The 25,865-nt window shown below is 41.1% G+C and overlaps 1 protein-coding gene across 3 annotated transcripts in view; it reads left to right on the plus strand.

Moving 5' to 3' along the window:
- cluap1 (clusterin associated protein 1) overlaps positions 1-25,865 on the plus strand; it is a 29,085-nt gene continuing 3,220 nt past the window's right edge. For 2 of the 3 annotated variants that reach the window (XM_029629441.2, XM_029629444.2), the window contains exons 1-8: positions 1-97; positions 348-418; positions 11,058-11,169; positions 11,286-11,370; positions 11,819-11,998; positions 20,492-20,587; positions 20,956-21,039; positions 21,140-21,273. In XM_029629441.2, coding sequence (XP_029485301.2) covers positions 397-418; positions 11,058-11,169; positions 11,286-11,370; positions 11,819-11,998; positions 20,492-20,587; positions 20,956-21,039; positions 21,140-21,273 — 713 coding nt within the window. In that variant the 5' untranslated portion in view covers positions 1-97; positions 348-396. Of the gene's footprint in view, positions 127-347; positions 419-11,057; positions 11,170-11,285; positions 11,371-11,818; positions 11,999-20,491; positions 20,588-20,955; positions 21,040-21,139; positions 21,274-25,865 lie in introns of all 3 variants that reach the window. The other variant, XM_029629443.2, reaches the window with a different exon arrangement.

The following is a 25,865-nucleotide window of genomic DNA, read 5'->3' on the forward strand; positions in this document are numbered from 1 at the left end:
TTCCATAGAGACGGGCAAGCATATTTTTTGTTGTTGCCAGATAGCTAACAAGCTATACCTCATAGAAGAAGCTAACCAATCTAACACCCAAGATAAGGTACATCGTGTTTAAACTTCCTTGCTAAGGTATTGTGTTATAGTGTGCAACTTTTAAGAACATTATGCAGCAAATATGATATCAACTAGGTGTATTGCTCGAAGTGTATAGTTAATGTAAATAGTTACATTACGGGCTGTCGTGTTTCTGATTGTTGCTAGCTAAAGTAACGTTAGTGATGATGCCACCACAGTTGAATCGTTGACTTTGGTAGCATAAGGCCGTATCTGATTTTTCTTAAATCTCTCAGGATCCAGAAGACTTCCTTGTGTGATTGAGTGCCACAACACGAACAAACGATGTCCTTTAGAGACTTACGAAGTAAGTAACGTTAGCTAGCTATTACCACAGGCAGAAGAGGAGTTATAAATATCTTCGCTATTAATGTCTGTAATAGTAATGGCTTTTTGTAGGCACTAATAACGCGGATACCCGCCGTGGCTCGTTAGTTAATGCCATAGGGAATTTAATGGGGGTATGAGATTAAAGCCGAACATAAGGTCTGGTAAACAAAGGCTTAAGAAATCTTATACGTTTAGTTCTAATACATAATCGTCATCATCTAAAGTCACTCTTGTGAATTTTGAAGCTTTTGTGTAGCTACGTTAATGGAAACAAAGCACATATTTTCTAGAAGCAAGTCGAAGTCTACGCCCCTTCGTCGGTCATTGGTCAACATTAGGGATTCTTCAATTGAATGTTTGTCATTCAATTATGACAACTTCGAGTTGTTTTCATGTATTTTTTTTCCACTTGAGAAATACTATGAAAAAAAACTGCATCAAACATCTTAATTAGATGTAAAATTGCGCGACTAAGATCTCGACGGCAAAAACGTCAAATTGAATTACAGATTTCATAAATTATCTTTGATTAAGTCTGACTATTTTGAGGAACGGTGTATCAAGATGGACAAACAGTACTATTGTTGCTTTCCCCCCCTCGTTTTCCAGGTGAAGGTCTTTAATAAGGAAGTATGCATGCGCACTCGTTCGGCTAGCTGTCAGCCGAACCGAAGAATGCGCGAGCCTTAAACCTGTGTTAACCTTAGACCTTATTTTATCCATTGGTACCAATTATATGCACATCCTGGCTTCTGGGCCTGAGTGACAGGCAGTTTACTTTGGGCACGTCAGTCAGGTGGAAATTGAGAAAAAATGACCCTAGCCTGAATATAACTACTTGAGTACTCGCTAACATGTACTTATATTAGGCAAAGCAGTTTTTTGTGCCAGGCACGCTCCAACTCTCAGACATAATTTATAAACTTTAAAAATATATTTTTATTTGTATGTGTGTGTATATATATATATATATTTCACCTTTTATTTAACCAGGTGGGCCAGTTGAGAACAAGTTCTCATTTACAACTGCGAACTGGCCAAGATAAAGCAAAGCAGTGCGACACAAACAACACAGAGTTACATATGGAATAAACAAACGTACAGTCAATAACACAATAGGAAAAAATCTATATACAGTGTGTGCAAATGAGGTAAGATTAGGGAGGTAAGGCAATAAATAGGCCGTAGTGGCGATGTAATTACAATTGAGCAATTAAACACTGGAGTGATAGATGTGCAGAAGATGAATGTGCAAGTAGAGAAACTGGGGTGCAAAGGAGCAAAAAAAGTAGTTGGATGGGCTATTTACAGATGGGCTATGTATAGGTGCAGTGATATGTGAGCTGCTCTGAAAGCTGATTCTTAAAGTTATTGAGGGAGATATGAAACCAGCTTCAGTGATTTTTGAATTCGTACCAGTCATTGGCAGTAGAGAACTGTAAGGAAGGGTGGCCAAAGGAGGAATAGGCTTTGGGGTGACCAGTGAAATATACCTACTGGAGCGTTTGCTACGGGTGGGTTGTGCTATGGTGACCAGTGAGCTGAGATAAGGTGGGGCTTTACCTAGCAAAGACTTGGAGCCAGTGGGTTTGGCGACGAACATGAAGCGAGGGCCAGCCAACGAGAGCATACAGGTCGCAGTGGTGGGTAGTATATGGGGCTTTGGTGACAAAACGGATGGCACTGTGATAGACTGCATCCAATTTGCTGAGTAGAGTGTTGGAGGCTATTTTGTAAATGACATTGCCAAAGTCAAGGATCGGTAGGATAGTCAGTTTTACGAGGGTATGTTTGGGAGCATGAGTGAAGGATGCTTTGTTGTGAAATAGTAAGCCGATTCTAGATTTAATTTTGGATTGGAGATGCTTAATGTGAGTCTGGAAGGAGAGTTTAGAGTCTAACCAGACACCTAGGTATTTGTAATTGTCCACACATTCTAAGTCAGAACCGTCCTGAGTAGTGATGCTGGACAGTTGGGCAGGTGCGGGCAGCGATCAGTTGAAGATCATGCATTTAGTTTTACTTGCATTTAAGAGCAGTTGGAGGCCACGGAAGGAGAGTTGTATGGCATTGAAGGCCGTCTGGAGGTTAGTTAACAGTGTCCAAAGAACGGCCAGATGTATACAGCATGGTGTTGTCTGCGTAGAGGTTGATCAGAGAATCACCAGCAGCAAGAGCGACATCATTGATGTATACAGAGAAGAGAGTCGGCCCGAGAATTGAACCCTGTGGGCACCCCCATAGAGACTGCCAGAGGTCAGGACAACAGGCCTTCCGATTTGATCGGGGTAGGGGTAGCCAGGTGGAAAGCATGGCCAGCCGTCGAAAAATGCTTATTGAAATTCTCAATTATCGCGGATTTATCGGTGGTGACAGTGTTTCCTAGCCTCAGTGCAGTGGGCAGCTGGGAGGAGGTGCTCTTATTCTCCATGGACTTTACAGTGTCCTAGAACATTTTGGAGTTTGTGCTACAGGATGCAAATTTCTGTTTGAAAAAGCTAGCCTTTGCTTTCCTAACTGTCTGTGTATATTGGTTTCTAACTTCCCTGAAAAGTTGCATATCGCGGGGGCTATTTGATGCTAATGCAGAACGCCACAGGTTATTTTTGTGCTGGCCAAGGGTGGTCAGGTCTGGAGTGAACCAAAGGCTAAATCTGTTCCTGGTTCTACATTTTTTGAATGGGGCATGCTTATTTAAGATGGTGAGGAAAGCACTTTTAAAAACATAACCAGGCGTCCTCTACTGACAGAATGAGGTCAGTATCCTCCCAGGATACCCGGGCCAGGTCGATTAGAAAGGCCTGCTCGCTGAAGTGTTTTAGGGGGGTGGTGGTCGTTTGACCGCAGACCCATTACGGACGCAGGCAATGAAGCAGTGATTGCTGAGATCATGGTTGAAGACAGCAGAGGTGTATTTAGAGGGCAGGTTGGTCAGTATGATATCTATGAGGGTGCCCGTGTTTACAGATTTGGGGTTGTACCTGGTAGGTTCATTGATAATTTGTGTTTGGACATCCACTAAGCATGTGTTTAATGCAAGGGGGAGGCAAAGTAAGGCCCGCGAGCCGTATCCGGCCCGCTGGGCACTTCAATCCGGGCCGCATGACATAAAAATGTTTTACTTCGTTTTTTTTTTTACACATTTTCTTCTCCCCAGTTTCTCGGTATCCAATTGGTAGTTACAATTGTCCCATCGCTGCAACTCCCGTACAGACTCTGGAGAGATGAAGGTTGAGAGTAGAGGTCGACCGATTATGATTTTTCAACGCCGATACCGATTATTGGAGGACCAAAAAAAAGAAGCCGATACCGATTAATCGGCCGATTTAAAATTAAATTAAAAACCGCATTGCCGATTTTGTAACTGTGTAGATATCCATAGGACAAGGTAACTCTGATCAATATTGGCAAAATATAAGTGAAGATAATTTTTTTTTGTGGAGTGGATTTATGAAAATATTTTGACAAACGTTACCTTATCCTAGTGAGATTTACACGGGTATCAAAACGCAGAGGCGGTTTAAGCACGAAACACAGACCTTATTTGAAGTAGATCAAGACATTCTCTATGGAAGACATGAACGGTAAAATAACGAAGGAACCCCTTTCAAGTTCAGCCGCAAGTTATTACAGGAATTATAACGCGTCGACTATTTCTCTCTAAACCATATACCTTTGACTATTACGAGCCTGCTGCTGTCTACCACCCCTCAGTCAGACTGCTCTATCAAATATCAAATCATAGGCTTAACTATATTAAACACACAGAAATATGAGCCTTAGGTCAAATCCGGAAACTATCACCTCGAAAACAAAACGTTTATTCCGTTCTGTATTTTATCTAACGGGTGGCATCCATGAGTCTAAATATTCCTGTTACATTGCACAACCTTCAATGTTATGTATGTCATAATTACATAAAATTCTGGAAAATTAGTTCGCAAAGAGCCAGGCGGCCCAAACTGTTGCATATACCCTGACTCTGTGTGCAATGAACGCAAGAGAAGTGACACAATTTCACCTGGTTAATATTGCCTGCTAACCTGGATTTCTTTTAGCTAAATATGCAGGTTTAAAAACATATACTTGTGTATTGATTTTAAGAAAGGCATTGATGTTTATGGTTAAGTACACATTGGAGCAACGACAGTCGTTGATTGATTGTTTTTTATAAGATAAGTTTAATGCTAGTTTGCAACTTATCTTGGCTTACTGCATTCGCGTAACAGGCAGGCTCCTCGTGAGGCAGGTGGTTAGAGCGTTGGACTAGTTAACTGTACGTTTGCAAGATTGGATCCCCCGAGCCAACAAGGTAAAAAATCTGTCGTTCTGCCTCGTTCTTAGGCCGTCAGTTAAAATAAGAATGTGTTCTTAACTGACTTGCCTAGTTAAATAAAGATTAAATAAAGGTGTAAAAAACAAAATAAAAAATATTTTAAAAATCTGCAATATTGGCGCCCAAAAATACCGATTTGCGATTGTTATGAAAACTTGAAATCGGCCCTAATTAATCGGTCAACATCTAGTTGAGAGCCTTGCGTCTTCCAAAACACGGCCCAGCCAAGCTGCACTGCTTCTTGACACAAGGCACGCTTAACCCGGAAGCCAGTCGCACCAATGTGTCGGAGGAAACACCGTACACCTGGCGGCCGTGTCAGCGTGCATGCACCCGGCCCGCCGCAGGAGTCACTAGAGCGCGATGGGACAAGGAAATCTCAGCCTGCCAAACCCTCTCTTACCCCAGATGACGCTGGGCCAATTGTGCGCCGTCTCATGGCTCTCCCAGTCACAGCCAGCTGTGACACAGCCTGGAATCGAACTCGGGTCTGTAGTGACCTTAGACCGCTGCACCACTCGGAAGGCCCCAGCAAATTGATTTTAACTAACAATTGGTCATCCAAAAAATGTGGCCCTCAATTGAATTTCAAAATCCCGATTTTGGCCCCTGAGCCAAAAAGTTTGCCCACTACTGGTTTAGTGAGTCCACCAGATCAGAGGCCGTAGGGATGACCTGGAATGATCTCTTGATAAGTGTGTGAATTAGATAATTTTCCTGTTCTGCTAAGCATTCATATTGTTACTTATCCTCTGGCTCTTTTGCACCCCAGTATCTCTACTTGCATATCATCATCTGCACATTTATCACTCCAGTGTTAATGCTAAATTGTAATTATTTCGCCTCCATGGCCTCTTTATTGCCTTACCTCCCTACTCTTCTACATTTGCCCACACTGTACATAGATGTTTCTATTGTGTTATTGACTGTACGTTTGTTTATGTGTAACTCTGTGTTACTGTTTTTGTCGCACTGCTTTGCAGTGTTGCAAAGTTGCAGTTGGCCAAGTTGCAGTTGTAAATGAGAACTTGTTCTCAACTGGTTAACCTGGTTAAATAAAGGTGAAATACATTTTTTTTTTTTTTTTTAAATAAATAAATTCAAAAGGTAACGAGTACATTTGGGTGTCAGGGAAAATGTCTGGAATAAAAAGTACATACTTTTACTTAATTCCTAAAGAAAAGTAAAAGTTGTCAAAAATGTTAATAGTAAAGAGACTCCAAAAAACTACTTAAGTACTACTTTAAAGTATTTTTACTTAAGTACTTTACACCACTGCTAATTTCTGTTTTTTAAGACGACAAGCTGGCGAGCTCTATAGAACAGGGGTTCCCAAACTTTTTCATTCAAGCCCCCTTCCAGCATTGGGGAACATCTTGCGCCCTTGACATGTCTATTTCTATTGGCACAAGCACTGTTCATGACACAAACTGTTCACACCCCTCTTGTTGGCTGAGCGAACATTCTGCAGGTTCAAAGCTTGTTTCCTACAATTCTACACATTTTGTTATGGGGGGCAGAGAAAATGTTCCTATTTTAAAGCAAATTTTCTTGCAATTCTCTGCATTTTGCCAGGTCTAATGTGTATTCATTAGAGTGTTAGAAATAAAGGTATGCAATGACTGACATGACGAGAGAAACTGAATATGCATTACCCGATTTTAAAAGTGCACCTTGTGCATTGTACTATTACAACTTTCAAGAGTAAGTTGAAAGCCAAACTGAGTTTCTTAAAAAAAAAATATATATATACAGTACCAGTCGAAAGTTTGGACACACCTACTCATTCAAGGGTTTTTCTTTATTTTGACAATGTTCTACATTATAGAATAATAGTGAATACATCAATACTATGAAATAACAGATATGCAATCATGTAAACTCAGCAAAAAAAGAAACGTCCTCTCACTGTCAACTGCGTTTATTTTCTGCAAACTTAACATGTGTAAATATTTGTATGAACATATCAAGACTCAACAACTGAGACAGAAACTGAACAAATTCCTCAGACATGTGACTAACAGACATGGAATAATGTGTCCCTGAACAAAGGGTGGTCAAAATCAAAAGTAAGTCAGTATCTGGTGTGGCCACCAGGTAGAATTAACTACTGCATTGCATCTCCTCCTCATGGACTGCACCAGATTTGACAGTTCTTGCTGTGAGATGTTACCCCACTCTTCCACCAAGGCAACTGCAAGTTCCCGGACATTTCTTGGGGGATTGGCCCTAGCCCTCACCCTCCGATCCAACAGGTCCCAGACGTGCTCAATGGGATTGAGTTCTGGGCTCTTCGCTTTCCATTGCAGAACACTGACATTCCTGTCTCGCAGGAAATCACGCACAGAACGCGCAGTATGGTTGGTGGCATTGTCATGCTGAAGGGTCATGTCAGGATGAGCCTGCAGGAAGGGTACCACATGAGGGAGGAGGATGTCTTCCCTGTAACGCACAGCGTTGAGATTGCCTGCAATGACAACACGCTCAGTCCGATGATGCTGTGACACACTGCCCCAGACTATGACGGACCCTCCACCTCCAAATCCATCCCGCTCCAGAGTACAGGCCTCGGTGTAACGCTCATTCCTTCAACAATAAACGCGAATCCGACCATTACCCCAGTGAAGAGCACTTTTTGCCAGTCCTGTCTGGTCCAGTGACGGTGGGTTTGTGCCCATAGGTGACGTTGTTGCCGGTGATGTCTGGTGAGGGCCTGCCTACAAACCCTCAGTCCAGCCTATTGCGGACAGTCTGAGCACTGATGGAGGGATTGTGTATTCCTGGTGTAATTTGGGTAGTTGTTGTTGCCATCCAATACCTGTCCCACAGGTGTGATGTTCGGATGTACCGATCCTGCGCAGATGTTGCAGTGGCAGACTACGTGTAACGAGGACGATCAGCTGTCCGTCCTGTCTCCCTGTAGCGCTGTCTTAGGTGTCTCACAGTACGGACATTGCAATATTTTGCCCTGGCCACATCTACAGTCCTCATGCCTCCTTGCAGCATGTCTAAGGCACGTTCACGCAGATTAGCAGGGACCCTGGGCATCTTTCTTTTGGTGTTTTTCAGAGTCAGTAGCAAGGTGTCTTTAGTGTCCTAAGTTTTCATAACTGTGACCTTAATTGTCAACCGTCTGTGACCGTACCATAGATGCATGTTCATTAATTGTTTATGGTTCATTGAACAAGCATGGGAAACGGTGTTTAAATCCTTTACAATGAAGATGTGTGAAGTTATATGGATTTTTCGAATTGTCTTTCAAAGACAGGGTCCTGAAAAAGGGACATTTCTTTTTTTTGCTGAGTTTATTTGGGCTGCAATCTGAAGTTGATTTAACTCTAATGAATTGATCCTCTACAACAGAGTTACCTCTGGGTCTTCCTTTCCTGTGGCGGTCCTCACGAGAGCCAGTTTCATCAAAGCGCTTGATGGTTTTTGCGACTTTTCCAGAAGCTACTCCTGTGTTTTCTTGGCTGTGTGCTTAGGGTTGTTGTCCTGTTGGAATGTGAACCTTTGTCCCAATCTGAGGTCCTTAGCGCTCTGGAGCAGGTTTTCATCAAGGATCTCTCTGTACTTTGCTCTGCTCCTCTTTCCCTCGATCCTGACTAGTCTCCCAGTCCCGTGCTGCTGCAAAACATCCCCACAGCATGATGCTGCCACCACCATTCTAGACCGTAGGGATGGTGCCAGGTTTCTTCCAGATGTGACACTTGGCATTTATGCGAAAGAGTTCAATTTTTGTTTCATCAGACCAGAGAATATTGTTTTTCATGGTCTGAGTCCTTTAGGTGCCTTTTGGCAAGCTCCAAGCTGGCTGTCATGTGTCTTACTGAGGAGTGGCTTCCGTCTGGCCACTCTACCATACAGACCTGATTAGTGGAGTGCTGCAGAGATGGTTGTCCTTCTGGAAGGTTTTTCCATCTTCACAGAGGAACTCTGGAGCTCTGTCAAGAGTGACCATCAGCTTCTTGGTCACCTCCCTGGCCAAGGCCCTTCTCCCCAATGGCTCAGTTTGGCTGGGCGGCCAGCTCTAGGAAAAGTCTTGGTGGTTCCAAACTTCTTCCATTTAAGAATGTTGGAGGCCACTGTTTTCTTGGAGACCTTTTTTTGGTACCCTTCCCCAGATCTGTGCCTCGACACAATCCTGTCTCGGCGCTCTACGGACAATTCCTTGAACCTTTTTCTTTCTCGGACATGCACTGTCAACTGTTGGATCTTTTATATAGACTGTTATGTGCCTTTCCAAATCATGTCCAATCAATTGAATTTATCACAGGTGGATTCCAATCAAGTTGGATATACATCTTAGGGATGATCAATGGAAACACGATTCACCTGAGCTCAATTTTGAGTCTCATAGCACAGGGTCTGAATACTTAACTTATTTAAATAAGTTATCTGTTTTAAATTTAATACATTTGCAAAAGAAATTAGAAAACAATTTTCACTTTGTCATTGTGGAGTATTGTGTGTAGATTGATGAGGAACACAATAAATTTAAAACATTTTGCAGTAAGGCTGTAACCTAACAAAATGTGGAAGAAGTCAAGGGGTCTGAATACTTTTCGATGCACCGTATTTGTATCATACCTTAGTTCTTTGAGGTTTGTCTTTTAGAAGAGCACAAGGCACATGTAGCGACAGCGACTTGTCCCAGCTCCATCGATTTCCATACAATATCGATGTGAGTGATTGAATTTACGCTCACTATTGATTACAGTGGAACAAGCTTCGAGTGGACGCTGGGCAAACGTTGGCGTGTGTACAGTTTACAAGGTACAAATTTAGCAAAATTACAAGTAATCTGAACACAAGTGTGCCTAAAGTCTGCACCCTTTAACTTTTTTTTTTCACAAAGTGAAAAGAAAGAAGGCTGTTTTTAGAAAATCCACCCTAAATCATCCATTCTGTTTACAACAAGGCTGTTAAGTAATACTGCAAGACAACACAGCAAATAAATATACTTTCTGGCCTAAATTTAAAAACTACAGGGTTGGGTCAAATCCAATCAGATCAAACCTTCTCTTTTTTTCAAGAATTGTGTTGGCAGAATCATGTTATGGGTATGCTTGTCATCAGTAGGGACTGGGGAGTTTGTCAGGATCAAAATAAATATGAAAGGAGCAAAGCCCAGGTAAAAAGTTAGAGGAAACCCTTCAGTCTTCTGAAAACCTAGCCCTGGGATAGTTTTATTTTTCACACAAGAATTACACAAATTTGAATGCCAAAGACACACCAGCATGGCTTTCCAAGAAGTGTTGAGTGTTCCTGAGTGGTCGAGACTTAAATTTGTTTGAAAATCAGAGACGAGGTTTGAATATTGCTGTCCATCAATGATTCCCAACCAAATGTAATGAGCTTGACCAATTATGCCAAATACAGGTCAAGTAGTACCTGAAGTACTCCCCCATAGACACAAACAAACATTATCAGGAATACCTCTTTACCATCTAAGTTAGCTAGTTCGTTAACTAGCAAGCTAGACTGACGGTTTATGAAAGCCAAAGAATGATCAACTTGTTTTAATGACTAATATCTAGTGTAGCCATCTAGCCAGGTTAATGTTGCTATCTAGCTAGCAACCATGAGCTAGCTAGATAACAATTATTGTGTAAACTTAAACTACCTAACACAGATCACAGAATTGTCCATTTTAAACCGATTTCAGTAACACGAGATGGTTAATCCAGAGATTCTTACATTTGCAGTCTTGTCAAGATCGTCATGGCCCATATTTGTGACATGACGTTTGCGACAGGAATGTATAGACTAGCCACATTAGCGGCTAATTAGCTTTTTTTTAAATGGGGTATATTGAGGCAAATGTTTTGATAAAATTCACCTTGTCAGAGAAAGATTTACATGGTTATCAAAATGTCACATTAGGGTAAGCCTACACAACACAGACCTTATTTGAAGTGGTTGTGAAATCCCCTAAGGGAAACATTTTATGGGGGGGAACTATTGGAACCATTTCGTGTTTGAACACTAGGTTTTATGGGTATTATGACTCATACTGTGATACTCTAACATTAGGTAACGTTAGCTACGTGATGAAAACAAGATGTTTCTCCTAAGGTTTGCAATACAGGGTGGCTATCTGCCAAAGTAATCTAGCTTTCTTGCTATTTATGGTAGCAGATAGGTAAAAAAAAAATATATTGGTCCAGGCATCATGACACTAGTTACCTTTTTCTACTGGTTTCCAACTTATTGTGTATCAGCCAGCAGAAAGTAGTTAGTGGATCTCATTATAATGCAAATAACCGTCTCTTGACAGATTTCACAGAAATGATGCGGGCTCTGGGCTATCCTCGCTTGATATCCATGGAGAACTTCAGGACCCCCAACTTTACCCTGGTGGCAGAAATTCTCATTTGGCTTGTGAAAAGGTGATAAATAGGTGAAGTCTGACAAATGCAGTGGCTGGTCTTCTGACAAATGCACACGATTCAGCACACTGCTGCAATGATTGTTATTGTATCGTACGTTTCTGTCGTTCCAACAGATATGAACCGCAAATGGACATACCGAGTGACGTGGACACGGAGACAGACAGGATTTTCTTCATAAAGGCAGTGGCCCAATTTATGGTAAAGATGCATTGTTATTTGTTTAAGGCAGAGGCTGCGCCCGCATCTCGCCTCCCTGGATCCCTTTTCCCCATAGCTAAAGTCCTGTCAGCCTTGGTCTTACTTTGTTAATTGGGCACCATTCGCCAGGGTACAGTAGAGCAGAGACCGTGTGTCAAGTACATGCACCGAAGCTTAGGGACCTTTAGCTGTCGGGAAGAGGGTTCCAGAGAAGTTGGATTCACAGCCACTCCTTTTGTTTAATTTATTTGTCTGTTTGTCAATATTTTGCTTATTTTGAGACCTCCCATATTTGTCTATCGTATATCTTATTATTTTGTAGTAACTGTTCTACAAGGCCACTTTAATTTTAAGCGATATCGTCTTTAGAAAATAAGGGAATGTGTAGTTTACGAGGCGAACAGGTTTTTAAGAGGGGAACTCAAAACGTGTTTTCACCTGATTCCAGGCAACAAAGGCTCACATCAAGGTGAACACAAAGCGTCTGTACCAGGCTGATGGCTACGCTGTGAAAGAGATGTTGAAGATCACCTCAGTGCTGTACAGTGCCATGAAGACCAAGGAGATGGCCTCAGGGGACAAAGTGGAGGAGGACAATAGCAAATTCAAGTTTGACTTGGGTTCCAAGGTGAGAATGACACTGTAACATGTACATGTTGCCAACTCCATGTAGGCCTACCTCCAAATATGCTAGCTCCATGTACCTTCTATGAAACAAAAAAAATCTACCAAATGAGAAAAGATCTGCAAGAAATTGTTATTTTTAGGAAGAAATGGAGAGGAGGTCCAAAATGGTTGACCGGTACTGTAGGTTTCTAAGGTTCTGCTGAAAGATTCTGTTTAGCCCATAGATATGACTAGGTTAATATTAGCAGGGGACCCCTGACATAGCAAAGACTGCATGGGGTTTCTCTGTTGGTGTTACAGGGTTATTGGTATTGTAATATATTCAGCCCCACAGACAAGGAGATAATCCCAGCCCTGTCTGTGAAGACAGTTCAGACCTGTTGGGGGTTCGACCACAGATGTGACAAATGAACAATTTTGCTTAAGGTTTAAACAGGTTTTTTGTTTAAAACGGTAAGATAAAGTCATAAAATTCCACGTCAATTCACAATGCAAAATAATGGTCTTATTATGACCGCTAGGGCCGGGCATTGAAGTTAAAGTATATCTACCGCAGTCATATACCCTTGAAAGTGCCTCGGTTACGGCGTTTTTGTTTGTCTGTAAGGGTACACTGGCTTTTTAACACTAAACCGCCTGGCTTTCAGCTTATAAGTACCCGCTAGAGAACGTTGCCGGGCGTCACCTTTAGCATATGCATCAGATGCATATCCACCCACAATGTGTACAAACATAAGCACCAACTCTTGTTAAATAGTGCGTAAAGGATGAATTGCATGAAGAAATATTATTGGAAATAAATCCATGTAGAAATTTAGCCACAATAGTGTAAATCTACAAAGTCCTAGTGAAAAACATTGGCCTGGACTTTGTAGAATTACACTATTGTGGATACATTTCTACATGGATTTATTTCCAATAATATTTCTTCATACAATTCATCCTTTACAATTGTTTACGCACTATTTAACAAGAGTTGGTACTTGTATACTACTGTTCAATTATGTTCTTTGAATTAATTGTTCTTTTAGTATTCTGTTACCTAAGACCTTCATAAACAACCAAAATATTATTCTTCCCAATAGCACATATGAAATGTATTTATTAGACTGTTAGAATATGAATGTCATTGGCTATAAGTGTTGAAAATATGAAAACAAATATACACTACCATTCAAAAGGCCAGCATCCCAGTGTCGCCTCTTCACTGTTGACGTTGAGACTGGTGTTTTGTGGGTACTATTTAATGAAGCTGACAGTTGAGGACTTGTGAGGTGTCTGTTTCTCAAACTAGACACTCGAATGTACTTGTCCTCTTGCTCAGTTGTGCACCGGGGCCTCCCACTTCCCTTTATTTTTTGGTTAGGGCCAGTTTGCGCTGTTCTGTAAAGGGAGTAGTACACAGCGTTGTACGAGATCTTCAGTTTCTTGGCAATTTTTCGCATGGAATAGCCTTCATTTCACAGAACAAGAATAGACTGAGTTTCAGAAGAAATTGCTTTATTTCTGGGCAGTTTGAGCCTGTAATCAAACCCACAAATGCTGATGCTCCAGATACTCAACTAGTCTAAAGAAGGCCAGTTTTATTGGTTATTTAAATCAGCACAACCGTTTTCAGCTGTGCTGACATAATTACAAAAGGGTTTTCTAATGATCAATTAGCCTTTTTAAAATTGAAAACTTAAATTGGCACAACGTGCCATTGGAACTCTGTAGTGATGGTTGCTGATAATGGGCCTCTGTACGCCCATGTAGATATTCCATTCAAAATCAGACATTTCCAGCTACAATTGTCATTTACAACATTAATAATGTCTACACTGTATTTCTGATCAATTTGATATTTTAAAGGACAAAACATTTGCTTTTCTTTCAAAACAAGGACATTTCTAAGTGGCCCCAAACTTTTGAACGGTAGTGTATATTTGTTTTCCTATTTTCAACACAGCCAATGACACATCAACATCCGTAACAGTCTAATAAATACATTTCATATATTCTATCGGAAGAATAATAATTTGGTTGTTTATGAAGGTATTAGAATAAATACCGAATTAAAAAAAATAATAATAATAATTCAAAGAACATAATAATATTTTCATTAGTTTGTTACTTCTAGCTAAAAGTAAAAATGAAAAACCACTAGTTAAAGAGTTAAATCCATCACACAGAAATCTATTATTTCATTTGGGCAGGTCTAAAGAAACATTGTGGAAATAAGAAAAGGTATTTAAAAAAAACAGAATAGCATATTTCAAGTTTTATGTTACTCGCCAGAGCAATGCTGCCGCGTGAGTGGTAATGTTCTGAACGCATGGCCATGCGGTTATTCTTGGTAAAGTGATATTTGGAAATAGAGCTGCACCTCTTGAATTTTGAGTTATTTGACAAAGGTAGGTGCCATAGAAACTGCAGAAAATGCTCTTTGTAAAACGTTTTACTTGGAGGATTTGATAAAGTGATGCTCCCTTCCCTGCATCTGTCAATTCCATTTTGTGCCCATCTCTTCATGTATAATTTTATGACCCATAATATTGTCACCCATCAACTATTGTCAATTGAATCTTGTATTTAGGCCAGCTCTTATTGTTTGTGAAATTAGTTTAGGTATAGTTTAGGTGTCGTTTTGATGCGCAGGCCGACTATCATCGTTTGCTTCCCCTCGCTCATCAACTCGGATAGCGTCAAGGATATGTTTTTCAGTATTCTAAAAGTCCAGTGCAACACGTATAATGTTTTAATTTCCCCTTACAATACATTTAGTAATAGTTATAGCAAATTAAACAGTCCTGTAACAGCTTCTTTTGACAAAGTAAAAGAGAATGATACAGTATTAACCCGCAAGCCGCGCCTTCAAATGATTTGCTAAAATCATGAGCGCCAATGCTGATGGGTAGGCATAACACGAACTCGTCATCACACTATTGTTTTTATAAATTAAATCAACCTCTTCACCATCCTTGTCATTCAGTTAGGCCTAGTTTAATTGTGAAGTAACGTGCACAATTATCACCCATTCATTCTTATCTATAACCTTATTTTACCAGGTAAGTTGACTAACAACACATTCTCATTAACGGCAACAACCAGGGGAATAGTTACAGGGGAGAGGAGGGGGGATGAATAAGCCAATTGGAAGCTTGGGATGATTAGGTGGCATGATTAGGGGTGTTAACACCCCTACTTTTACGATAAGTGCCATGGGATCTTTAGTGACCACAGCGAATCAGGACACTTCCCATCCGAAAGACGGCACCCTATACAGGGTAATGTTCCAAATCACTGCCCTGGGGCATCGGGCTAATATTTTTTTAGACCAGAGGAAAGTGCCTCCTAATCCTTTTGGTCTCTCATCCAGGACCAACCCTGCTTAGCTTCAGAGGCAAGGATGCAATGTGATATGCTTCAGTGCGGAGAGAGAGAGAGAGAGAGAGAGAGAGACAGACAAAGACACATGCCTAGTGCCTGGCTGGGTACAAACATCCTACAGCTCATTGTCTTGCGGGTTAAGTTGTGAATAGTTGTGGGGTAAAAAGGCTCTAAATACTTTTCTGTTTGTGAGTTGAAAAATTCTGACATGAGCAATGTAAAATACAACCATTTAGGAAAAGTCAGGGAAGGACATTGCTTTTTTGTGGTAGGAATCGTCCGCTAGGAATCAAACACTCTGATCTTTCATAGCGAGCTAGCAAGGGATGGAGAGAGACAGGAAGGGCGTGCTGGAATGCTGTATTTTGCAATTTCTTATCTTTCAATGTCTCGCAACTTGAGTAATGCAGGGCTTTATCATCAATTAATAGGCTAGGATATTTTACACGCAACAGACCGAAGACTGAACACACGCTCGCACACCCCTAGGTTCGACCCTCCTAAATTGTTTGGGATTTGCAGTTTGACCACTTTGGGCATCTCTGTACACACTGTTGTAGATCAGAATCTTAGAAGAAATGACAAAATTATATATTTTACTAGACAATTATCACAGTTAATTATGACAAAGTATGCCATAACAATTTTGTTGATATTAGTGGCGCAGCGGTCTAAGGCACTGCATCTCAGTGCTAGAGGCGTCACTACAGACACCCTGGTTCGAATCCAGGCTGTATCACAACCGGCCATGATTGGGAGTCCCATAGGGCAGCTCACAATTGTCCCAGCATTGTCCAGGTTAGGAAAACCAGCCACGTCGTAGACACTGACGTCTTGCTTCCGGGTAAGCTAAACACCTTCGCTCGCTTTGAGGATAACACAGTGCCACTGACCAAAGATTGTGGGTTCTCCTTGGCCGATGTAAGACATTTAATCGTGTTCACCCTTGCAAGGTTGCCGGCCCAGACAGCATCCCTAGCGTGTCCTCGGAGCATGCGCATACCAGCTAGCTGGTGTGTTTACGGACATATTCAATCTATCCCAGAGATGGCCACCATTGTTTCTGTAACGAAGAAAGCAAAGGTAACTGAACTAAATGACTATCGCCCCATAGCGCTCACTTCTGTCATCATTCTGGACTCCAAAAGCAACAAGCCCATCTCCAGAAACTCCTGTACCCCTATATAGGTCCTAGGGGGACATTGTAAGCATATACCTGATAACATTCTTTTGCATGACCTGTATTCTCTTTTTCAGCTTTTTTCATAGCCCACTATACCATGCAGAGCAAGCAAAATCAAAATTACACTGAATCAAGTTTGAGACAAGCAGTTTCTTAACTTTGCTGTTAAAATATCTAGTTTTACGATATAAACCATTTCAATTTGTTTGCCATTTTAGAAATAGTTTTAGCAGCAATCCGGTCTCCAGAAAGGGATTGATCTAGGGACACACCAAAATAAGTTACACTTGTTTTAGATTCATTCTCCTTGCCTGCACAGTTTACCTTTTATTTTGTCAGCCCAAAACAATCTGTTTTGTTAAAAAAAAAAACTTATTCAGTTTTTCCCAAATGTAGCGATATTTTGTTCAGTCAACCAATCTCTAGCAAAATGCAATTCCTCTATGTAAACTGTATCCTTGACTGATATCAGTATGGCTGAGTCATCAGCATAAAGCAGGAGTTTGCACTTTACTGTATCTGGCATATCATTAACATATATAAGAAATAAGAGAGGCCCTAAAATTGATCCCCGCGGTGCTCCACAGGATATTTCTTTGGCCTCTGACAGAACATCACCAACATTACGTACTTGGGTTCTGTTGGTCAGATAAGACCAAAACCAATTCACTGCTACATCATTTAGACCCATGCATTTCAGTTTCATCAGGAAGATATCATGGTCCAGTGTCAAAATCTTTCAGCAGGTCTAACATGATCCTACCTGTATAGCTCCCCTTCTCACTTTCCTGCCACAACAACTATCTAATACACACAAAAGTAAAGGAATAAGAATATATACACTACCGTTCAAAGTTTAGGGTCACTTAGAAATGTCCTTGTTTTTGAAAGAAAAGCAAATATTTTTGTCCATTTAAAATAACATCAAATTGATCAGAAATACAGTGTAGCTATTGTTAATATTGTTAATGACTATTGTAGCTGGAAACGGCAGATTTTTTGATGGAATGTCTCCATAGGCGTACAGAGGCCCATTTATCAGCAACCACTGATACCACTGCACTCCTGTGTTCCAATGGCACGTTGTGTTAGCTGATCCAAGTTTATCATTTTAAAAGGCTTATTGTTCATTAGAAAACCCTTTTACAATTATGTTAGCACAGCTGAAAACTGTTGTGCTTATTAAAGAAGCAATTGAATATCTGGAGCATCAGCATTTGTGGGTTTGATTACAGGCTCAAAATGGCAATAAACAAAGACCTTTCTTCTGAAATTCATCAGTCTATTCTTGTTCTGAGAAATGAAGGTTATTCCATGCGAGAAATTGCCAAGAAACTGAAGATCTCGTACAATGCTGTGTACTACTCCTTTCACAGCACAGCGCAAACTGGCTTTAACCAGAATAGAAAGAGGAGTGGGAGGCCCCGGTGCACAACTGCACAAGAGGACAAGTACATTTGTGTCTAGTTTGAGAAACAGACACCTCACAAGTCCTCAAACTATCAGCTTCATTAAATAGTACCCTCAAAACACCAGTCTCAACGTCAACAGTGAAGAGGCGACTCCGGGATGCTGGCCTTCTAGGCAGAGTTGCAAAAAGCAAGCCATATCTCAGACTGGCCAATAAAAAGGAAAGATTAAGATTGGCAAAATAACACAGACACTAGAAGCCAGCATCCCGGAGTCGCCTCTTCACTGTTGACGTTGAGACTGGTGTTTTTGTGGGTACTTTGTCCTCTGTTACCATGCACAGCTCAAACAAATAATTTGTGATACCTTTGCTATGGTTCAAGTTGTTAATGAAAGACTGGCCATCGTGTCCAGAGCAGGTCGGTAACAACTTAACCAGAGATGAGGCTATAGTGGTAAAAATATATATATATTTGCAGCCTTTGTCTGGTCATCGCATAAAGCATCATCAATATCCAGGCCAACACTACAGGATTTGACCTTATGGAGAGTGTTTGAGACAATGTCCTTTAAAATTTTCCACAGTTTACGAGTCTTTACGAGTAAGTTGTAATTAATAGTGTCTATGTTATGTTTGGATTTGACCTTATCCAACATCACAGTTTTGTACATGAGACCAATCCAACTTTCCAAGTACTTCTACAAACGTTCCTTTGAGTATTGTTTCATAGACCGTACCTTCATGTAGTTATTACCTGGCTCAAGTAGTATTTTGGATTTCTTACGGGTACAGTAGGTTACCATATGATCACTAAAAACAATATTTAAGACTCCTGACTGACAGACATTCTCTTGGTCTGATGATACAATAATCAAATCCAAAGTTGACTTACTTTCTACACACCCGGGTTGGCTCAACAATCAGTTGTTTCAGTTATACAGGGCATTTACTAGTGTACATTTCTTGGGTGATAACTGCACATTTGTATTACAATCACCAAGCAGAATATATTCTCTATCAGCAAATACATTGTGATCACAGCAATTTGATTCAAGTAATCATAGAAATTATTCTGCTTAGGAGTCCAATAGCACACACCAACAACTATATTACGACATTTAGGAAGAAGTATATCTACTGGTGCAACCTCAATCCATCCATTTTCAGATCTGAATGAGGATTAAAATGCACATCATTAAAACGCACATGCCGCCACCATTTCAGTCAATTCTATGAATGCTATAACCAGGTAGCTCAACCTCATTGTCCTCAATTGACCCGTCGAGCCATGTCTCAGTCACAGCAACTACTGCAGCCCAGGTGTTAGAAGCGAGGAGCTTTAATTCCTCTAATTTCGGCAGCAGGCTCCGCGTGTTGACATGAATAAAGTGAAGTCCTCTCCGATTGAAACAGTCAAACATGTCATTTTCTGTGCCCACTGCTGACACATCAACTATCTCATCTAGATTGCACTCATCATCCCTGCTTGTGTCCGGCATCCCAATGTTTGGCACTATGTTTAAACAGCATACATTGCAAACAAGCAAAGTGTTACTTTGAGACTTTACAGCTTCATCATATGACAAGGGTTGGATATCCCCACACTTACTTGGCGCTTTATGCTTATGTTGCAGAACGATACATTGCATGAGGCACACAGATGCAGTCCTCCATAACATTCAGGCTGTAATCAGTACTTGAACAAATCTATAACTACTGGTGACAACTCAAAACTAGCAGTCACAGTCAACAGCCCTTAAGTACTGGGCCCAGATTCACAAAACCTTCTTGAGAAAAAATGTCTCAACTGCCATTTTTTCCCTTAACTATAGACTTAAGAAGAATGTTAAGCTAAGTTGCTATTCCTCAAAAAGATTATTGGACATGTTATTGCGCTGCTTATGTTCTCCTGAAGCAAAAAGTTAAGAAGAAATTTGATTATTGAAAATAAAGTTAATGGAAATGTTGTTAATTCTAAGATTGCTGAACCCGTGTCTTAAACTCAGGGCAGTGAGAGAAAAAGCTCATGAAAGCAATGTTTAATTCACTCAGACTTCATCTGAAAGTTTCATTATTGATTATTTTAAACCCAAGAACGTGTTTTAGAACAGTAATTTCAGTACGAAATATGCTAACATGATTGCTAGCTAGATAGCTAAAATGGTTGCCTTGCAACAAACATTCGTAAGAAGATGTTTGAAAAGTTCATAAGAAAATCATTAAATCTTAAGATATTGTTGATGAATTACACTTACGAACTATCTTATGAACTTTTTTTCCTTTTACTTATGTTTTTTGCATAAAGAAGTGTTTTGTGAATCTGGGCCCTGGTGTTTTTCCCCACTATTACAATATATTTAGTTATTGATGATGTGGCTGGTGACACCACCATGAAAATTGCACACAGAAAAGGAAAGGAAAACAACTCTTATCGTCAAGCAATGTTATTTTCTGTATTACGTGTTAGTGTTTTCAAATGTACTTTTCCAGGCTTTTCCCTCTGAATTCTCCTTCTCTTGTCTGTGATCCAGATTGCAGACCTGAAGGCAGCGAGACAGCTGGCCTCGGAGATCACGTCTAAAGGAGCGTCGCTTTACGACCTGCTGGGGAAGGAGGTGGACCTGAGGGTGAAGGAAACAAATACACACACACACACACACAGGCTCAGAAACACACCACGGCTGGGGAAAGCAATCAGACATTTTGACTGCATGTCTGGGACTGTGGGTGACGGTTTGACAGCCCCCCTAATATGTGGAGATGTTACCAAAGACATCTGTATCATTTAAAATATTTGACACGGCGCTTGATTTGAGAAGACATTGGAACGCTGCAGACAGGCACACACTGGTTACTTAGAAGTATGAACCCCACAAACCTTGGGGAAGAATGTCTAAGCAATTCCTCACCAGAATCTATGTGAGAGATTATAATGACATGTTGTCTTTGAGAGTTGAACCTTATCATGTTAATCCTGTCTCTTTTTTCATTATAGGAGATGAGAACTGCTGCCATCTCCAGACCCTTGGAGATCAATGAGACAGAGAAGGCCCTCAGAGCAGCCATCAAGGAAGTTTTGGTGTGTGTTGTCTTGAGATACAGACACGGCTCATATGTCTGTTCCACCAGCATTCACTCTCAATAGCAAGCACTCTAGCTAATGTCTTGCTCTGGTCCAGGAAAGCGTGGATAAAACCAAAGACATGCTGAACAACGTGTCCTCAGATGAGACCAGCCTGGAATCCAAAATGGAGAAGAAGAAACAGGAGCTGGAGAGGAATCAGAAGAGACTCCAGACTCTACAGAGTGTACGGTGAGTTAGGAGAAACTTCTGTGGCAGGACATTGTACTCCAAAATGAATGAAAATACAATTATGAGCCCAAACATATTGGTCAAATTATTTTAACATATTGGACCATGAAATTAATTTAACATATTTTAACATAGGCTATATGCATGGTCCCTATGATCAGGTATGCTATTAGCACTATAACCTGTAGCCCAACACTATAACCTGTAGCCCAACTGACGCAGCATAGTGGCTATAAATAAATAGGCTGAAACATTGTGTTGCCTATGTTAATTTACTAGGGATGTGCATCTTTCCCTTTCAAGATGATTTGATACGTATCTAGATACATGGGCTCCGATACGATACAGGAAGGATACGTTTTAGTTTGAAATGATTCGGTTTGATTCGAGAAAAGTTTGATATGATTCGATGCACTAAGATTTGTTGCATAAACATGCATTTTCTAAACTAAATAAAAAATCTGCTGATGATGGAGCTCATGAGCTGGATCTGAGATGATGTGTTTGTGTTTATGGTGTATGTACTATTTTATTTATTTAACCTTTATTTAACTAGGCAAGTCAGTGAAGAACAAATTATTTTCTGCAATGGCGGCCTAGACCGGCCAAACCCGGACGATGCTGGGCCAATTGTGCACCGCCCTATGGGACCCCAATCACGGCCGGGTGTGATACAGCCTGGATTCGAACCAGGGTCTCTGTAGTGACACCAGTGCCTTAGACCGCTGCGCCACTTGGGAGCCCTATGTAGGCACTTGACAGAGCCATAAGGGAAACTAGGCATCTTACCACCCCCACTACCATCTTTTTTGTTTGCGCTGGTAATGTATCAATATTTATCGTTTACAAATTAGCTATGACATGGGCAATGAATATATAGCACAATTTTGAATTTCACCCCCATCTCAAAATCAAATGGTTTATACCGTTTTGAGGTTTTTACTATCTTCGGCCTTGCATTGCACCTCGCAAAGTGATTTTATGTCCTCATTATAAGATGATCAACTTTACCCTGTATATCTAAAAATGACCATATACAGTACACTGATTATTTAAAGCAGAACTACCAAAACTATTGCGGATGGTGAACCTAAACAATTAAAAATAATGTATAGCCAGATGTCTCCGGTAGTTTACTTTCATTCTTGTAAAACACCATTTTCAACTGCGCATAGATAACAATAACCTAGAAATTACATAGGTTGTCACTCAACCAATGAAGCCTAATATCAAGTAAGCCATTTTAGCGTTTGAATGCTGAAGGTGCCGCGCAAGATCAGGAACAGGTTGCCTACCTCGTGAAGCTGAGAATAGTGCGCGGTTTGACTGGGCTATTGATATTGCCTGGGGTGATTCGGCAAGCAAAATGACTTGTAGATCAATGAATCAACACGGTTACATGCAGTTTGACACTAAAGGAGAAGGCGCATCAGTTGTCACTGTGATGTTTTGAATCGATTTTCTGACCGACGCATGCTACATTTGTATCAGTTTGGGTCAGCGGACTGATACACGTAAACATTTGAGTCGGGGACCGATGAGTATCGGTGAATCGTTACATCCCAAGCATGCGTCCCTATTGGGCTAATCATTTGCGAGACATATGATATTTGAACTAGTTAGCATCTATTTGATAAATGTTATGTCCCCAAAAATGTCGTCAATTTAGCCCCACTCTCCCCTATGCACTCACAACAAATGGCAGCTAAAGCAATGTGCTTAACCATGCTGCTGCTAAAAACTCCGGGTTTAAAATGGTGCAGTTCGCGCATATTTAGGAAGAGAAATAAATCAAGTAAGAATGGGAAAACTGGGACCTCCCCCCTTTTTTAAAAACAAAGATCATTAAAACGGCTGTTTTCGCGATTGCAAGAATTGTTGTGCTTTGACTGCTTATACGAATGCATGTTTCCCTCCCTAAGGCAATTGTAACTTGAATGCGTATTGATATAAATATTTATCTTGTATAGAACACACAACAACAAGCCAAATAGGTAAATAGATAAACCATTCTACTATGGGGTTGTCAGATTTTTCTATTCATTACATGTTTTGTTTGCAGCGGGAAATTAAATGTGGACTGTTCGAGCATCTTCAAAGTGCTCCTCGGCAGAATTATTTTTTCATGTTCGATATTTTTGGGGAAATGGCGACAATATCTTTGCTGTTGCGCAGCGCCACAGATAAATGACTGCAGCGGAAACACTGCTAAGATCGCATAAACCATGGCAAATGTGTAGAATTGCTTGAAATTTGCTTTAAAACGGCACATTTTTCTCTCAGCTCCATGGCAAGATGTGTAGAATTGCAGCAACATTTTGTCACTGCGGCCAACAAGGAAGGCCTCTAAAATTTCAGTCGGCGCCCGCACCACTTAAGTCCCATTTTGATCCAGAAAAATCCCTGGTTATCTCCAAAGGTTTTTTGTAAATAGTTAGAACAAATAAGATGACGCTCCGGTAACATGGATAACTATTGAAAGATAGCTGCTATACGTTTTTTCCCCCTACATTTTATAATAAACACGATGCAACTTTTGGTAGATAGGCTGCTGGCAGGTTGCAGTACAGCAAAGCCAAGTCAGCCAGTGCTCATGGTTCTCGCAGGGGAAGTGAAATGATAGGCTACATTTGAAATGATAGGCTACATTGACTTTGCTCATGATCATGCACACCACAAATGACATGTAACTAACTATAAGTTCCTTAAATTGTATTTCGCGGGTGCTTTTTCATTATCTGGATAGACACTTGTGGAGGTGCAAAATAATATTTTAATTTGCCCCACGGCTCAGGTGGCCACAAGGCTATTTGTCTCATCTCATTTGCAGCTGTTTCTGATTTAATAAACAATGCCATACTGGTGGGTGGTAACATTCAAATAAAACCCAGCCCTTAAACAAAATGTAAGCCCGAAAAGTATGTGTGTGTCATATCATTCACACGGATTTGCATGAAGTGGGCAGTTCGGATTTGTCACTTCAAAGGCCAAATATATCATACTTGGGCTAAAACTATTACTTATTGACTTAAATCATGGGTAAGCTCTTGCCATCATCTTTCAACTCGAAAAATTTGATTTCTACTGTTGTGGGTGTTTTAAAGACATTGTAGGAGGCAAATCCAGACAGCAAGAAGTATGATAGCACATTAATTAAGGTGGGTTTGTTTTTTTATGCTCTGACATTTGATGTGACCAAAACATCATAGATATAGATGGAATGTGCTCAACTCTGTTCTCACAATCAAAAACAAAACAATTATAGCAGGGTTGTAGAACCCAAGAAACAGTCTAATAATTGAGTAAAAAAGGACAGCACACATTTGGCAAAGTTGCAACAAATACATTTCAGTTGTTTTACGTAAGGTAATATACATCAGAGGAGCGGTTTAACTGGAGAATCCCTGGATGCTGTTGTAGTGCATCTTAAAGACATGCTCCGGTACTTTGGCGACCAGGAAGTATTTTTTTAAACCTCCCGGTTTGGGCTGGATGTGTCAATGTGTAGTTCATACATGCTTAATCCATGAGCAAATTACTGCTTTACCTCAATTAGCCTCGAAATCCTTAGTTTGAAAGTGACTGTTTTCTGGAGACTGAGCGACGCCATTTTCCCTAGATTTACCCCCATGTAGGCCAGCCACCTAGCAATTTGAGTTTCAGCCAACGAGCTTCAGCCCCTCACCATTTGAGTGGCAGCTAGCAAGACACACACACAGCATCGAGAGAGAAATCACGTGGTGACGTAGTACACACTTTTTGGGGACCACTTTTGGCTCGTGGGTGCTAATTTCAGAACTACAGGCAAAAAAAATATACAAGTACCGGAGAATATCTTTAAACAGGTAGGCCAAGTGCTTGCTTGCCTATTTGACCACACCCACTTTGCTCTTTACAATTACATTGGGTGCTTCCTGGAGGAGGCGGAGTCCTCATAGCTGCCCTTGGAAGCTTTCCTCTTCCTCTGCTGGGCCCTCTCTGCCCCCTCCTCGTCCTCCCTGCAGTCCTGGGCCTTTTTCGAGACTGGGACTGTGTACAGCACCAACAGTCGGAGGTCGTCTTTGAGTCATAGTCCGAGATCCTCCATTGGTCTGTGCACCGGCCTCCATCCTCCACCCTCTCCCCTCATTGGTTGAAAACCTGAGAAGCAACCCGCCGGCCTCCACACCGGCTCTCCACAACAACCCAGTTCCACTCAGACCCAGCTTGTTTCGAAAACTACCCAGGATTTGAATGTCTTGAGGGTAGTGGGGAAGTGCCATCAGGATTCCTCGGGTACTGGTATTCCTCCTTGCCTCTGTTGTAGGTCTATTAGAAGCTCAGTTAGTGAGGCACCTGGAACAGTGGGGTGCTGGATGATCGGGAGAGAAAGAACCCCCCCCAATAGGTGATGGAGGATTCTCATCTGGCATGGATTCTCTGCCTCTGCGTCATAGAGTAAGTCATGCTCAGCAGAGTGCAGGTTGGCCACCTTCCTGTCCAGAATAACGAACTTTCCATCCATATCCATACTGCCTGGAAAGAGAAGTCAGACAAAATGGTCAGAGCTGAACGCAATTTGAAGAGTCATGATTTCCCTTACAGTACAGCAC

The sequence above is a fragment of the Oncorhynchus nerka genome, linkage group LG23, assembly GCF_034236695.1.
Source record: "Oncorhynchus nerka isolate Pitt River linkage group LG23, Oner_Uvic_2.0, whole genome shotgun sequence".
Taxonomy (NCBI): Eukaryota; Metazoa; Chordata; class Actinopteri; order Salmoniformes; family Salmonidae; genus Oncorhynchus; species Oncorhynchus nerka.